At 53.6% G+C, this 16,496-nt stretch overlaps 1 protein-coding gene across 2 annotated transcripts in view; it reads left to right on the plus strand.

Moving 5' to 3' along the window:
* Positions 1–7,742: 7,742 nt before the first annotated feature.
* The window catches only part of CYS1 (cystin 1), a 30,569-nt gene continuing 21,815 nt past the window's right edge, over positions 7,743–16,496 (plus strand). For both annotated transcript variants that reach the window (XM_080813150.1, XM_080813151.1), the window contains exon 1: positions 7,743–8,092. In XM_080813150.1, the coding sequence (XP_080669276.1) occupies positions 7,760–8,092 (333 nt within the window). In that variant the 5' untranslated portion in view covers positions 7,743–7,759. The remainder of the gene's footprint in view (positions 8,093–16,496) is intronic.

The raw sequence follows: 16,496 nt of genomic DNA on the forward strand, positions 1-16,496 counted from the left end.
TTCTGATCCAGAAGGATGGCTGGCCTCTGGCCTGGGGCAAAGCCCACCTCCTGCTCTAACTGACCCCTCCCTTACCCCTACCCCACCCCACTGTCTTTGAGGTCTGAGGTTTGTTGTGCCCAGAAGGGAGCCTGCTGGCTGTGTTGATCTATTACACAGAGCACAGATGTACGCAGACAAAGCCCCACACTGGCCCCAAAAGGAAGTGTTAACTTTTATTTATTTTTTATGTTTTAATTTTATTTCTCCACTTGTCAGAGAGAGAGAGTGCATGGGGGTGGGGCAGAGGGAGAAGCAGACCCCCCACTGAGCAAGGAGCCCGATGCAGGACTTGATCCCAGGACCCTGGGATCACAACCTGAGCCGAAGGCAGATGCTTAACTGACTGAGCCACCCAGGCATCGCTGGAAGTGTTAATTTTTAATCAACGTAGGAAAATAAATTTGCTTTTTTTGATTACTCAGAAATTTTACATGACTTACTGTATTAGCCAGGGTTCTCCAGAGAAACAGAAGCGATAGGGTCTAGAAAGTGGGGTACATATAAGAAGAGGCTTACTACAGGAACAGGCTCATGGGGCTGTGGAGGCTGAGAAGTCCCACAGTCTCCATCTGCAAGCTGGGAACCCCGGGAAACCGGTGGCAGAATTCAGTCTGAGCCCGAAGGCCTGCGATTGAGGAGGACCGATGCCCGAGGACCGATGCCCAAGGACCTGAGAACGTGGGTGTCCCAGCTCCAGCGGAAAAGTGGGAATTCGCCCTTCCTCCTTCCTGTTCCTTCCTGTTCCAATCGGGTCCTCAGCCTCCTCCCGGAGGACATCTCCGGACTCGGTCCGCTGATTCAAATGCTAATGTCTTCTGGAAACACTCTCCCAGACACTCCCAGAAATAATATGCTACCAGCTCACTGGCCTCCCTTCGCTCAGTGAAGTTGACACATTAAATTAACCATAACAGCTATTAGAGTAACTTTTACCAAAAGAAAATTACAGTCAAAGGTTAAAAAATCCGGGACACCTGGGCGCCTCAGTTGGTGAAGCAGCTCCCTTCGGCCTGGGTCACGATCCCAGGGTCCTGGGATCAAGTCCTGCTTTGGGCTCCTTGCTCAGCGGGGAGCCTGCTTCTCTCCGCCTCTGCCTGCCTCTCTGCCTGCTTGTGCTCTCTCTCTGACAAAATCTTAAAAAAAAAAAAAAAAAGCTTAAAAAGAAATCCTGGTCTTTGAGAATATATTCAGGACGAACCCTATTCTTAAACTTACATTTAACAACCCCAATGAGATAGAATAGGGTGGTCTTTGGAAACTGTCCACTTGACTCTACTACTCCCCTGAGCCCCTTATATGGTTCACAGAATTACGTGTGGTTTCTTCACCACGCGGGGCAGTGGGGCTCTTTGACGCCACAGCAAGAAACAACCTGGGCGCGGGGCTGGGTTACGGCAGCAAATACTTACGGCTGCATGCCCATCACAAGTCGGCCAGGGGGTCTGTTCAGTGACCCAGAGCCCTGGGTGACAGCTACAACCATGAACGTTGCCAGTCACTGTGACGGAAAGAGAATTTGAGATCTCCCAGCAGGCGTGTTGGTTGTAGTCCAAAAGGGACACACTCAATTTTGCTCAGGAATCATTGGCCAGAGAATGTCCCAGGACCACCCAACCCCAAGGTGGAAAGTGCATACCTACCATTTTTCCAGGAGGAAATGTTTGCCATCAGACGCAACATTCTTGATCTACCACATCCCTCCAGCCTCGCTTCCCATCAGCGGCAGGAGTCGTTTGTAAGATCGTGATTAGGAACTTGTGCTTTGATCCTGTGTGTGCATGCGTGTGTGTAGGGATTTGGAGAAATTCGCTGGCCAGAGAGGGTAAAAAGGTTACTGTAAAATGAAAACATTACCTTAATCACTCGGCTAGCTCAGACTTCAAGGATCATGGTGTCAGAGGCATTGGTGGGACCCTAGCAAGTATCAGAAAGCAAGACTTCCTGTCCCCTTCAAGGGTCCTTCTAGCTGGACTAAGATTCAAATGGACACGAGACAGATTAGCAGAAATCAGTTTTAAGAGCGTACATAGAGGAAATCCACACAGACATGGAAATTCCAAAGACAGCCCAAATCAGGTATTTGCGCCATTCTGAACCAAGGGGAAGGGGCTGGGGGTCTTGGACTTCAAAGGGAAGGGATGTAATTCACAGGAAGATGAAAAAGAGCACATGTTTGGTCAACAAATGCTTGCCCTGCCCTAGAGATGGGTCACTCCGATAAAACTGATCTGTGGAAGTAACCCTTATTCTGGAAAGATCTCTGATCTAGATTCTCCGATGTAGTTAAGGGAGGGGCAAAAGCTTCTCTTGAGACTGTAGGGTCTGGATTGCCTTTCATGCTAAAGAATCTGTATGTCCGAGTGGCTTGTGCTGGGGCAGCCTGTCCTCGTACCATGCTAGCTCATTCTGCACTTTCCTGGGGAGGGGGTGAGGTCGGGTGGGGGTGGTGGCAGGGAGGGGCGCAGCCCTGACGCACAGGGGAGAGCTGAATGGACGGAGCACGGCTGAATCACAGCCTCTGCTTGCTCGTGGTCAGGCACTTTGGATTGGTAAATAATCTGTACAGTCCTACACGCAGGGCGATGCACTCGTTGGTTGAAAATCCCACAAGCCAGGGATACCCTCGGTCCTGGACAAACGGGAATGTTTACTCACCCCACCTGCACAGCAGCCCTGGCTAGCGGGGTAGTATCTCCTTCTCCAGAGCTCGTTTGCCTGTTCTGCTAGGTCTCTCAACAGCTGGTATGGCGAGCATGAGGAAAAGACCACGAGGACCAGGCGGGCTTGGGTTCGAGTCCCGCCTTTGCTGCTTCAAGGCTTCGAGACCTTGGGCGAGTCCGCGGCTCCTCTGAACTTCAGCGTTGCCGTCCATGACATGGACGGAGGCAACATCTAGCCTAGGAGGTTGCTGAGGGGCTCGTTTAAGGAGCCCAGGTCTGTAGAGGGACCCGGAAGTGCTTCCTAACCTCCCTGGGCAGTGGCTGATTGCATCCCACAGGGCAGGTGGTCCTTCCGGCCAGGAGGACGTGCCCAGACAGTTCACAGGCATCCATCCCTACGAGCAGGCTGAGTCTTGGGTGCCACTTAACAAGTTACAACACTATGAACAACAGGGCCAGCGAACGCAATGTTTAACCTGGACTTTAACTGGAGACATCTCTGTTCCTTTAGGTGATCGGTTCACTGGGGGATTCTCAGGTCTCCCAGGAGGAGGAGGGATGTAAGCATCTCCCCAGCTCTCGGGGCCCACGCGCTCATTCTGTGCAGAAGCGACCAGAACAGGGCAGTTTCCACACTGCAGAGTTGTGGTTCACAGTGGGGCTGTTTGAGCTTAATGTTGGACGTCTCACGTTGGACGCACGCTGTTTAGCCAGCGGTAGTGCCAAGGTTCACCTCCATAATCCAAATGTATTAAGGCCAAGTTCACACCGGTTTCACTGCCCCCTCCCCTCACCACTGCCGTCTCCCCCTCTCCCCTTCCCCCTCCTGCTACAAGACTTCCTCGGGATGAAAGAGAACTCTCACCCAGCCTAGAGCCTATGTATGCTTTGAGCGGCTTCCAAATCTCCAACTCAAAACTGTGTTTGTGGAAAGGGGAGTCAGCCCACGGCTGTCTGTGCAGCGGAACTGCGAGGAGAAGGGAGGCCGGCAAGGACAGATGCCACGGTACTGGACGGTCATGATGCTTCTGCTGCCCCAGCCCCCACGGAGGGGACGGTCCCGCCACCTGGGGCAGCACTGTAGCCCGTGGGCCAGGTGTGGGCATCTGAACCTAAAGTAGCCCAACTCCAGAGTGGGCGGCTTCCTGCCCACTAGTAGACACCCCACCCCAACCAGAGCACCCCACTCCCGGTAAAACCGCATCAGGAAAAGACTCCGCAGCCCCAGAGCTCCGCACCAGCAGCCCAATCCTTTCTCCTGACACGTGAGCTGGGTGAGGGGGAGGCTGATGCGTTGTCCATGTGCAGACCTTCCAACCTGCTTCTCGCTCCCACCTTCGTTCGTACCTGCCGCCCGAGGCCCCAAGCCTCCCGGTCAGAAGACTGACTCCTGCTTCCCCTTCAGCCCCTGACATCGTACCACAGGCTGTAATTCTTTTTGTTTCGCCTGGAAACCTTCCATGATCAGCTTTGCATGTCCCAGAAATGTGCTGAAATCTCTCATCCGTGATATTCTCTCCCCTTTACCACTCTTTCCCTGTCTTTTCCTTTTTCCTTTTTTAACTTTAATATCTTGATTTCAGTGGCGGGGGGGGGGGTGTCTCAAGTAACAAGAGAAGCAAACTGTGCCAGACCTGCCATTGTGGACCAGAAGCCCATAGAGCCCTCTTGAGCAACGCGAGCCGGTCACCTAATGGAAAGCCTGCGTCATTAACCTTGCTTTCTGAGTGAATACTGCACGAGAGTTCTATAATCCATTAATTATCCTTAATGAGTAGTATCTACTCTTTCTTACCTCTCTCTCCACCCCTCTCGGTGGGGAAGTCATGAAACCACATGCAAAAGCGTAGACGCTTTGCAGGGAGACAATAGCAATTATCGGAGATTACTGCTGTCCAACTGTATCAGCAATCATTGAGAGCACCGTGGCTCTCTCAAGTTCCTGATTAAACATTAAAAATAGAAACATGACTTGCCTGTGTTTCAAATGCTCTCATTTTCCTATGAATATAAATATGATTTTTCTGTATATTCATAATAACTAGGACCTGCACAGTCTCTCTCTCCTACATGACTGCTAGTGATGTGTTCGGAATGGTGGGTGATCAGAGAGGTCCGGAGCAGGGAGAGTAGATCTGGAGCGTCCCTGAAGTGGGGCCCTGGAGTGGGGCTTTAAGAGGGAGGTGGTCCTTGGGCTCTGGTAAGAAGAGGACCTGCTTCAGCTCCAGACGCCAGGCTAGTCCTAGAGCCAAGGAAAACATCGCTCGGGACCCATCTCCCGCTGAAAGTATCAACAACGACAGTGCTCTCCCCAAGTTTAATTTGCTCACTGCGAGGAAGTTATTTTCCAGAAGTGAAGCAGACAGGTCTCAAGCAAGCTGGGTCTCATCCTCCATCTCCCTCACCAGCCACCACCACGGTCACTGCATAAAGAAGTCCTTTAGCTGGAGAGATGTGGCTGCCAAGATGTCCCCATTTTCCATGTCCCAATATTTGTGGGATTTCGCTAACCCCGTGGGACAGAGAGATTCTTGTTTATTTCTAGAGATGATCTTAGGATGCTTTAGTCATGTGGGAAAACTTGGGTTGTCTGTTCATTATGGGAAACTTGTAATAAAATCAATCTGGGTTTTTAGGCTGTTGAATGGAAGCCAGGTCTCCAAATGCAGCTGACTTTAAATGGGAAAAGTGTGGAAAGACTGTAGGCTTTGGCATTACTGTCGCTGAAGCCAAGCGAGCTAGACAAGTCTGGGGAAACCAGACTGGGATCTAGAGTGGTCAGAAACATTAACTGCTCTGAGAGGTGAACACAGGGAACTCCAGATACGTTGAAACTATGAGTCACATGATGACTCTACTTGGGCAGCAGAAAAACACATTTTCCTTTAAATGATTAAACTTAGTTGAAATTCGTTCAAGAAAAATGTATTTTCCTTCTGAATGTTTTTCCCCTCCAGGCTTAAAGAGTTTTAAGATAAAATTTGTATTGTTAAAGAGAAAACGTATATTAATAGCTTCCATATCAGACACATCTGTAGACTCAGGACACCCAGATGACTTCAAATAATGTGTCTGGCCCATCTCCTACATCTGGATGGTTAAGACTGCAGGTCAAAAAGAGAGAGAGAGAAAGAGAGAGAGAGGAAAAAGGAAGTTAGAAAGACTTCCTTGGGGGCGCCTGGGTGGCCCAGTGGGTTAAGGCCTCTGCCTTCCGCTTGCGTCCTGATCCCCGGGTCCTGGGATCCAGCTCGGCATCGGGCTCTCTGCTCAGCAGGGAGCCTTCTTCTCCCTCTCTCTCTGCCTGCCTCTCTGCCTACTTGTGATCTCTGTCTGTCAAATAAATAAAATCTTGTAAAAAAAAAAAAGGCTTCCTGTCTGTTGATGGAAATGGACTTGAATCCTATGTTCATCCCATTTTCGCCGCATAAAGTTTTTAATCCCTACTCCTGGAGCCATAAAACAGTAACATTTCAAGTCCATGGTTGGAAGAAGTTAGCCAATATTTCACCTGACCTCTTCTGAGACGCATTCAGGATTCTGGTTAATGCCAAGCCGAGGCGGGTGAGTGAGACTCACGGTGTTGGCATTGTCTTACTTTGGAAAAGTTGGGTTTTTAAATAAGTGGGGAAAAGAGGAAGAAATCAAGCCTAAGCACAATACAGGCAAGACCGACAATAACATCCCTCGGGTTGAAGGAGACAGCTTTGGGGTGCCTCCTGTCCTTATCTGGGGGTTAGTTCACTTACAATAATAGACGTTTTTCTTTTACTATTCCATGACCCAAAGCTAGAATAATGATTTATACCTATTGGTATTTCCTCTGCTTTTTTCCGGGGGGGGTGCTTTTTCTGTTCCGTCTTTTTGTGATTTTTCTTTCCTAACAGCGATTACTTTTTATGATGGGGTTTTGGGTGAGGCGCAGCGTTGGGCCGCGGGGTCTCAGACGGGGCGGGCGGGGGTGGAGGACGGAAGGAGGGCCCGGCGCTTTCCGCGGCGGCGCTAGCCCAAGGGCTGGATGGGCTGTCCTCGCGGAGGGTTGCCCCTTCCCTCCCTCTGTCGCGTTTTAGGTCCGCCCTGGCGCGGGAGGGAGAAGGTCTGCAGTCTGCGGCCGGCGGGGGGGGGGGGGCACTGAGGCGTGAAGCCCCCCGCGCTAACTTCCTCCAACCTCGGGTGTTCGTACCCATCCGAGGAGTGCGAGGCTCGCAGAGGCGACGTCGCCCACCGCCCACCCAGCCCGGTGCGGGCAAGGCTGTGACATCACCTCCCTGCTCTCCTCCCGTCCTCGCGCAGTGCGTTCCATAAAGTGAACACGCCCAGCCGAGGTCGCCCCAAGGCCTGTCGGCGCCCGGGGGGTTTCAGTTCCAGGCGGCGGGGACCTGGCTGACCCGAGGGGTCGCGGAGCCAGAGCCGGGCAGGCGGGCCCGCAAGGGGGTCCCCACCCCAGGCGGGGAGGAGGAGACGGGGCAGACGACTGAGGAGGGGACGCCCAGCCCCAGTGCCCCCGACCCTCCACCCCAGTGCCCCGCACCCGGATCTCGCTCCCCGCGCCACCTTCCACAGGCTGGGGCCGCGCCCCCGCCTCCCGGCCGCCCCTGGCCCTGGCCCTCGGCCCGGGCTCTGGACCCCTAACCTCTCCGCCCGGGTTCGCACCCCAAACCCCGGCCGCGCCCCCTCCCGCGTCCCCGCCCCCGGATCGCGCCCCCCCCATCTCTGCCCCTCATCCTTCAGGCCCGGATCCGCATCTCATTAGCGCCCCGACCCCCCTCCACCGCCGGCCAAACCCGGGTCTGCGTCCCGGCCCCCCGCCGCCCTTCCCTTTAGCGCCCTGCCCACCCCCGCCCAGGCCTGGATCCGCACCCCAACCCCCGGCTCGCCGCGTCCTGCATCCCTGCCCCCGGATCGCGTCCCCCGCACCTCACCGCCCCCCCCAACCCCGGCCCGGGTCCGCACCCCCGCCCCCGGCCGCGCCCCCTCCCGCGCCCCGCCCCGCCGCGCTCCCGCCCCGGGGCCGCGCTCGGGCGGCAACACCCGCCTGCCCGGCGGGCGGCGGGGGCGCCATGGGCAGCGGCAGCAGCCGGAGCGGCCGGGCCCTGCGGCGGCTCCGCAGCCCCGACAGCCGGCCGGCGGGGTCCGGCGGGGCAGCCTCGGAGGGCGGGACGCGGCCTCTGGTCTCGGCGACGGCGGCGGCCTCCCGGGAGGAGGCCCGGAAGGCGGAGGCGGCTGAGGGGGCGGCCGAGCCCGACCCCGGCCCCGCGGCGGCCCCCGACGGCGGGGACGAGACCCTGCGCCTGCTGGACCAGCTGCTGGCCGAGTCGGCGGCCTGGGGCCCGGGGGAGCTGACCCCGCGGGGCCCGGCGCGGCCCCGACCCGCAGCCGGCGCCGGGAGCCGGGTGAGTGTGGGAGCCCGCGGAGCCGTTGGGGCCGCGCCCTGTCCCCCAGCACCCCCAGCCCCCCAGCCGCGTGCTTCCTCCCATCCGCCTCCGCCAACCCCCCCCCGCCCCCGCCCCTCGGCCTGCGCGGCGCCCCTCCCGCTCTGCCCCAGGTGTCACCCACCGTCTCTGTGTCTCCGAACGCCTCCGAGATGTCCCGCTGATCACGCGGCCTGTCCTTCCCCAGCACCCCCTCTGGTTTTCTCCCCGTCTGCCCCTTCTGGGTGCTGCTCTCACTGTCTCGAGTCTGGGGTGACAATGCTGGGAGCAGCCTGGAAGAGAGGGGCTGGGGAGACAGAAATGCGTCTCCCCGGCTGTCTTCTGGCCAGACTCGCCTTCTAGAACTGTGTGTCTACCCTCAAAGCACAGCATCCCAGAGCCCTTAGGGCTGAGGTGGGAGCTGGCCAGGGGTGCTGGCTTTTCTCTCAAGAGGAGGCTGCGAAGTGGTGGGGACCGGTAGCCGAACAGTGGTTCACAAATGTGTCAGACACGTCAAGAGTCTTGTCTTGCTAGTCGAGCAATTCACACGCTACTGGCTATTTTTTAAGATGCTGTGGAATCTGTTTTTAGCTTCCCCGGGTCCTCTCTTCCAGAACACTTGTAATAACAGTCCTGTTGTTCTAAAAAAACAATAAAAGCGAGCGCTCTGGCTTGGCGACAGTCTTCTCTCCAGCAGAGCAGAGTGAACAAGATCTTTACTCTCAGCTCCCGGGCTTGAGGTGGACGCCAAAGGCAGCGCCCCCTCTTTGGAGCCCGACAGGCTTAACTGCCAGGACCCGGGGAAGTGTCTTCTGGGGGCAGCCAACAAGCAGCAGAATCCTGAAAAGGCCTCCCTGAGGGGTGGGGAGGAGAAGTGGCTCAAATCAGTGCAGAGTGTCTCAGCCCCCCCCCTCCCCGCCCCGTCCTCCTGCCTGTCCCCTGTCCCATGCTGCCCTCCCAAAGTGAGCCACAGCGAGGAGGGCTGATTTCGTTCACAAGATTCCTTCAGGACTACGTCACCATTCAGTTATATAACACTAGAAATGGATAAACAGTTGAGAAACTTGGGGGAAATTCTCAGAGAGCATGGAAGCAATCATCTAGTGTCCAAGTTTCAAGCGCCTTGGAAACTCTCAAAGTGAAAATGAGAGGAAAAGAAAAAGAACGGATTTCCCCCCGATACGCTGGGTACCAGTGGACTGTCAGGGAGCAGGGCTGCCTTACTCACTGTCCCAGTCATTTCTACGAGCCCAGCACCCCGCTAGGTGCTAAAGCCGACCCAGATGGCACGTGGTCCTTGCCCAAAAGCGATTCACAGTCTAGCTGGGGGAGAGAGGCTCGCAGACAAAGAGCAGAACGCAGTGTGCTGAGACAGACTTGCACAGAGCCCACAGGAGGAGGGACCGATCCCCTGGAGAAGTCGGGGTGGCACGCCAGAAAGACAGTTCTTGACCTGAATCTGGAAGGATCTGTGGCCTTAGCCAGGCAGACAAGCAGGGAAGAGCATTTGTGCAGAAGGAACCCTGCATGCGCGGGCAAAGGCGATGGGGTGTGGTCTACGGTGCCCAGGCTGTGGATGGGGAGGGCCCGGGTGGAAGACGCCGACGGGTCTGTACCATGCTGTCGGGTCGTTCTGGGAGTTTCCCCACGTTAAGGAGTTTGGACTTCATCCTAAAAGCTGTGGCTATCTCTGGAGGGCTGGGGGGCGCAGCATTTTGTGTTTTAGGAAGAGGACACGAGCCGCTGTGGGACGATGGGCTGGGCCAAGTAAGCCTGGGACCAAGATGGCCCGCTGGGGGCTGCTTTGGTGGTCTGGGTGAGCAGGTCCTGATTGAAGCAGGACAGCTAGAGGGCTGAGGGGGATGCAGGTACCTGGGAGGGAGACTTGGCCGGCAGGGGTGGTTCTTCTGGAGGTGGATTGTATGTACCTTCTGTGCCATAATTATTGCTTGAGTGAATCCTAGAATCCCAGATTATTAGATCTGTAGGAAAGCTCCTCGAGTCCACTTATTTTCAGGTGTGGGGAGACGAAGTGAAAAGGTCCGGGCTCCCAATTTCTTGACTGTAAAGTTCACAGTTAGAAGGTTAATTGCCTTTCCTCTCAGTTATGAGGTTTCTGCTTTTTGCTGCATAGATGACCTGCTTGGACTGATTCTCTTGGCACTTGTACATCCTATAAGATTCTGAGTTGACAAGACATCATTGAGCTAGGGAGAAATTGGTATTTAGATGTATCAATATTGACCACCTAAAAACCAAAGGGCCAGCTTCAACCCATACATACAAGTCGCCCCTTCTCCGAAATGTTAGAGATGCTGTTCCCAAAGACAGAGCAAATATTTCATTGAGCAAGTAAATGACACAATTTAAATTTCTTTAGGAGGGAGGGACGAAAACCTTCCTTAAGTTCTAAACTATCTAACATTTTGAAAGAGAGAGGTATTCTTCATAAGACAGTATCAGACTCAAGTGAAATTATCCCTTTAAGCACCCATGTTTAAAAATTTTAACCACTGTTGATTAGACTTTCTTGGAGACTGATTATGCATATCTCAGAAACATCATCCTGAATATTGCGGATTACACTCGACTATGTTAAAAAATAGTCGTAGCTCATATTTTAACGTGCACTTGGGTCTTGGACATGCATTAACTCTTTTCGTCTTTAACATTATTCTCATCCATTTTTATAGATGGGAGAGAGAGAACAGGCACAGAGAGGTTAAGCAACATAACCAAAGCCGCACAGTTATGGCAGAGTGGAGATCAGACTCTGGGCAGTCAGGCTCCTGTACCTTGTACCCTTATGATCAAAATGGCCCTAACAGCTGTGATGCTTGTTACATTGTAACCATTGTCTGTCTCTGAGCAGCCCCGACCCTAGTGGAGCCTCTCTGAGCCGGCCTTGGGGGAGGGGGTGGAGTCACATACCCACTGCTGCCAATTCCGCGTTTAAAGGAAGGGCACGACCCTTCGAGGTCAGGCCAGAGAGAGGTTTTTCCCTGGCCCGGAGAATCGTCTCTTCGGCCAATGGGCTTTGTGGCAAATATTCGAGTTAATCAAGTGCTCATGTTTGTCTCATTTCTTAATTCTTGGTTGTTTTCCTGATACAGTGAAGGTTACTGGGTAAGAATGAAGTATTGCCATCATCTAAAACTGACATTTTTAAAGTTAAGTTTTAAGAAGTGTTTACGTTTATTTATTTATTTTAGAGAGAGAGAGAGAGAGAGAGAGAGATTGGGGATGGGAAGGAGTAGAGAGAGAGAATCCTAGGCAGGCTCCACACCCAGAGCCTGATGCGGGGTTCGATCTCATGACCCTGAGATCATGACCTGCCATCAGGAGTCAGATACTTAACCAACTGAGCCACCCGGGTGCCCCTTTTAAAAGGTATTTAAATCAATCACATATATCTCTATGTATGATTGAGATATATATATATATATTCCTATCTACATAGGTATCTACGAGAAATGTTTATCTACACCTAGGACTACTTCTGTGGTCTCAGAGGCATTATGTTGATATCGGTGAAATTATAATATTCCCTTTTGAATTTTTATACTTAAACTATCTCTTAAACAGCTTTTATATGGCTGCATAATATTCTTTTTTTTTTTAAAGACTTTATTTGTTTATTTGACAGACAGAGATCACAAGTAGGCAGGCAGAGAGGCAGACAGAGAGAGGAGGAAGCAGGCCCCCGGCTGAGCAGAGAGCCAGATGCGGGGCTCGATCCCAGAACCCTGGGATCATGACCTGAGCTGAAGGCAGAGGCTTTAACCCACTGAAGCCACCCAGGTGCCCCTGGCTGCATAGTATTCTTAATGATTTTAATAAATGTAAAATATCCATCAAGTCCATATACTTTAGCAAAACCATCTCCTGTTGCTGTCCTGGGTTCATTTCCACCTTCGTGCCTGTGCAATGTTAGGTGTGCAAGGCAGAATGCCTTTCCCAAAGCCTGTGGGACTTTAAAATCAACAGCATTTTAGTGGAATATTGAAACCGAAAACTATTTAGGATGGAAAAATTATGTGAGGAAAGCTGATGGTTTGGGTTTAGGCTGTATTAAGTTCTTTAATCCAATTCTAGTTTTCTAACAGTGCAACAGTATCTCTGGTCCTCAGTGCTCTGGTAACTGGGAGGAGGTACCGTGCACGGTTGATCCGTGCGCTCAGCTCGGGCCACGTGCCGTTTGAGGTGCTGGGTGTACGTAGTGACCCAAACAGGCAGAACCTCTGCTACTCTTCTGATCACAGTAAGTCCACCAGGGAACAAAATAAAGTATAAAGAACAATAAAAGCAGGGGCACCCGGGTGGCTCATTCCATTAAGCGTCTGACTCTTGATTTCGGCTCAGGTCATGATCTCAGGGTCATGAGATCGAGCCTCACATTGGACTCCACGCTCAGCGTGGAGTCTGCTTGGGATTCTGTCTGTCCCACTCCCTCTGCCCCTCCCCCCAGTGCCTCTCTCTCAAATTAAAAAAAAAAAAAATACAGCAGCAGGGGCTGGGGAGAACAGGAGTGGGTCCAGGTCGTTCTTTTTTTGATAGGTGGGCAGGGATGGTGTCACTGAAGGGGCAGCACTTGGGAGAGCCGTGGAGGAGGCGAGGACTACCCCGCTTCTGTGGGAACTGGTGCTCCAAGTTGAGGGGTCAGCCAGTCGGAGGTCCTGGGGTGGAGCCTGGAGGGTCTGCCCAAAGAGCAGCGGCTTGGGCGGTGTGGCTGGAGTGGAGAGGGCAAGGTCAGGGTTGTGGGAGACAGGCTGGTGCCCAGGATGGGTGCCCAGGGTCTAGGCAGAACATCATGGTCCTTTGGCCACTGTTAGGCCGTTGGCCCACGGACACAGAGGTCTTTGTAAGTGCTTGGGGCTCAGAGGAGAGGTTGTGGCTGGAGCTGTGAGTGTGGGAGCCGGCAGAACAGAGGCGCGTGGAGGGTCGACCAGAACACCAATAACAGCGATGCCAGCTAACACCCTCGTGTGTGCCAGGCAAGCACTGCTGCCGGCGTGCATGTGTGTGAGCTTGTGTGAGAAGAGCCGAGGACCCGGCCCTGCTGCGTTCAGACGCGGAAAATATGAGGGAACATGCCAAAGGGGACAACCAGTAACGGGGGGAGAAATCCAAGAGGATGCCATGTCTGGAAACCAAGGGAGGAAAGTGTTTCAAGAAGGGAGGGGGAGCAGCTCTTATAAATGCTGCCTGATGGGATGAACAGGATGAAACCAGGGAGCTGACCACTGACCTTAGCAACCTGGAGATCCCTAGAGCCCTCGGGAAGAGAATGGGGGAAGCCCGACGGGCTGGGGTTCATGGAGAATGAGGGGCAAGGGGCCAGGGTGTAGCCAATGCTTTCAGGAAGGTTCTTTTTCCAGTGACATGGCAGTAGACAGTCAAGGATGGCTCTTTTAGGATGCCCAATTAACCATAAAATCTCAGAACGGGCTGGATATACAAAATTTTTGAGATTCAATGTACTAGTAAAATTCAAGGGTACTCTCAGAGAGGAAATTCTGATACAATCCAATAAACACAAATTCTGCCCCTTGACTACCATATTATGTAGTTCAGACTTTGTTCCCCCTCCTGCCTAATAAATCTGGGCTGATCAAGATCTAGGGAAGTTTTTTTCTGGGAAGTTTTTTGTTTTTTTTAAAGATTTTATTTGTTTTTATTTTTTAAAGATTTATTTTATTTATGTTTGAGAGAGAAAAAAAGAGAGAGAGAGAGCATGCGAGTGAGCGGGGAGAGAATCTCAAGCAGACTCCCTCCTGAGTGCAGAGCCTGAAGTGGCCGGATCCCAGGACCCTGAGATCATGACCTGAGCCGAAGGCAGGCGCTTAACTGACTGAGCCACCCAGACACCCCTAAAGTTCTTATTTTTAAGTAATCTCTATACCTAACTCGGATCTTGAACTCACAACCCCATCATCAAGAAACACACACTCTCCTGACTGAGCCAGCCAGGTGCCCCTCATTTTCTGGAAACTTTATTGTTGCTGCAAAGGTAGCACATTTTTTTTTACAAGAAGGTCTAGGCCGATCATGGGTTCTAGTTAGGCAGAATGAATCTGTCTTCCAGCATTTTTGCGAAGGTTCCGTTTTGCTCTAGCAGAGGAGGACCGGGACAAGGCTTGTGTATTCCCACCAGGCAGGACTTCGGCGTAGTCCAGGTTCACAGCTACGGTGGGAGGTGAAGGGGAAGACAGCAGGTCAAAATGATTACGTGGCTGGAAAGCAGATCGCCAGAGAGACTTAAACGTGGTGGATGATATGATGGACTTTTGGCAAAGAAAATAAAGCCACTGTTTTGAAGAGTTACTGTCCGTCTGCATTCAGATGTGATCTATAGCAAAGCACACAAATTTGAGTGGGAGTGGGCGGTATTTGAGCAATCTAGGAAACAGAGAGGAGTCAAACCTATGCTGACACTCAGAAACTTCCTAGCTGTGTTCTGGAGGGTCGTGTAAACACACCTTTGTCGTTCATCAGGGAAGCCCCGCAGCACAGGTGTGTCGGAAGTATTACACACCCAGGGGGTTGAGGCAGGCGTCTTCCCAGTGGGCCTGATGTCTGAGTTGGTTCTGAAGGATCGGTTGAGTTTTCCAGCAGCGGGAAAGGGATGGAACATTCCAGAGGGAGCAGTTGTGGAAAACCCAGAGGGATGAAACAGTGTGCAGCCCCTTATAGCCGGACAGTGAGGGGATGATGGGTGGAGCGCAAAAGGCAAGCGGGTCGCCTCGAGTCCGGATTTCACAGCCCTCTAGGCTAAGGGGTGGAAATTCATCCTGTAGGCAGTGGGGAGCTCATAGAAGTTGTCTGTGTTTATTATACTTAAATTTTGATTTTAAAATCAGGAGAGGTAATAGACATGCACAGGAGAGAAGACGTGAAAGATGCCCGGAAAAGAAAGTGTCCCTCCCACCGTCGCCACCTTTTCCCCAGGTCCCTTCCCCGGAGACATCACCTTATTTCTCGTGCCTGCTCTCCGGGCCAGCCTCCCTTTCGGAAGGTCAGAGGTGGCAGTGGGGAGGGAATGAGCGGAGACTGTGCAGGAGTGGGATGCTCGGGTAGGAGGGTACTGCACTGATCCGGGGCAGAGAAGGTGGGAGAAGACCAGGTGACAGGTGGGTGTGACAAGCAAAGGAAGGCGAGTTTCTAGAAAGACGCCAAGGTTTCTTGCTTGTGTAGTTGAGCCAATGATCACGCTCAGTGCCTTACACGTCGGGTCTGGGGCGGGAGGCCCACGAGTTCGCGGGCTGTCTGAGACTCATGTCCGCTTCGGAGAGTGGTTCGAGAGCATCGGCCTGCAGACAGCCGGGCTGGGGTGCGGTGGGGGGAAGCACTTGGACTGGGGGAGAAGAAGATTAAGCCTGGAGAAGATCAAACGCTGAAGGCGGCGTCCTCCCCTCAGGGGACCTGTAAACACAGTGAGACTTCAAACTGTGAGATGCACAGCGCCTGGAGATGCGGTGGCCGGCCGGTGACCTCAGAGGGCTCCCTCCCTCCATGGGAGTGGAGGGCCGCTGTGCACGGGGTGAGAGCCCAGCCCCACGGCGCCTGGCCTGACCTGAGCCTCAGCAGTGGCTACTGAGCGCTGGGTGGAGGGGCGGAGGGGGGAAGGTGGGGGTCGCTGTCGCATGCGTGACATCCAGCGGTGCTGGTGAAGGCTTTCTGGGCTCAGGAGCTCTAGCTCCCACAGGGGCTGGGACAAGTGGTGCCCGGGCTCTGGTGAGGGGCCAGCAAGAGTCTGGGGACACCCAAGGTTCTTACCTCCTTCAGGGCCAGGAGCCCGACACCAGCAAGGAAGGAGGCTGCTGACCTCTTCCTTCCAACATCCAGTGTCCAGGAACCTGGTGGTCGCTTTCCAGCTGGAGAATCACATCAGTAGTCCTGAAGGGAGTCAAGGCCATGAGGCCCACGTCTCGTTTGAATCGGGGGGTCTTTGGGGCTCAGCAGGGGGGAGCTGCCCCAGGGCCGGACGGGCCCCCCTGGGAGCCACGCCAGGTCATCTCCCTCCCCATGCAAGGGCCGCGCCCCCAGATCGGGGCCACCCCCAGGGTGGGCAACGGTCCGCCTGCAGCCCATCCGTGAGTCCAGCAGAGTCCCCAGTGTCTATAATGGTGTGAAAATGAATGTGGTTGTGCTTTATAAGGTGAGAAAACACTATAAATGCAATTGATTGTCCTTTTCCTCCAATCCCACCCCATTTCGCTTCTCCAGGCCTTCATTCTCTTTGGGAAACACTTTCGTGAAGGCGTGGTCTTGTGAAGGGAGGTGGGGGCTCCCCGACCGGTGGTCTCAGAGTCAGAGTCTCCTTTGGGAAAAGTCTGGTTGTCATTTGATTCACGCAGAACCGCTCTCCCCGCTGAGCCCCGGGAGG

Source organism: Martes martes, assembly GCF_963455335.1.
Source record: "Martes martes genome assembly, chromosome: 9".
Classification (NCBI taxonomy): domain Eukaryota; kingdom Metazoa; phylum Chordata; class Mammalia; order Carnivora; family Mustelidae; genus Martes; species Martes martes.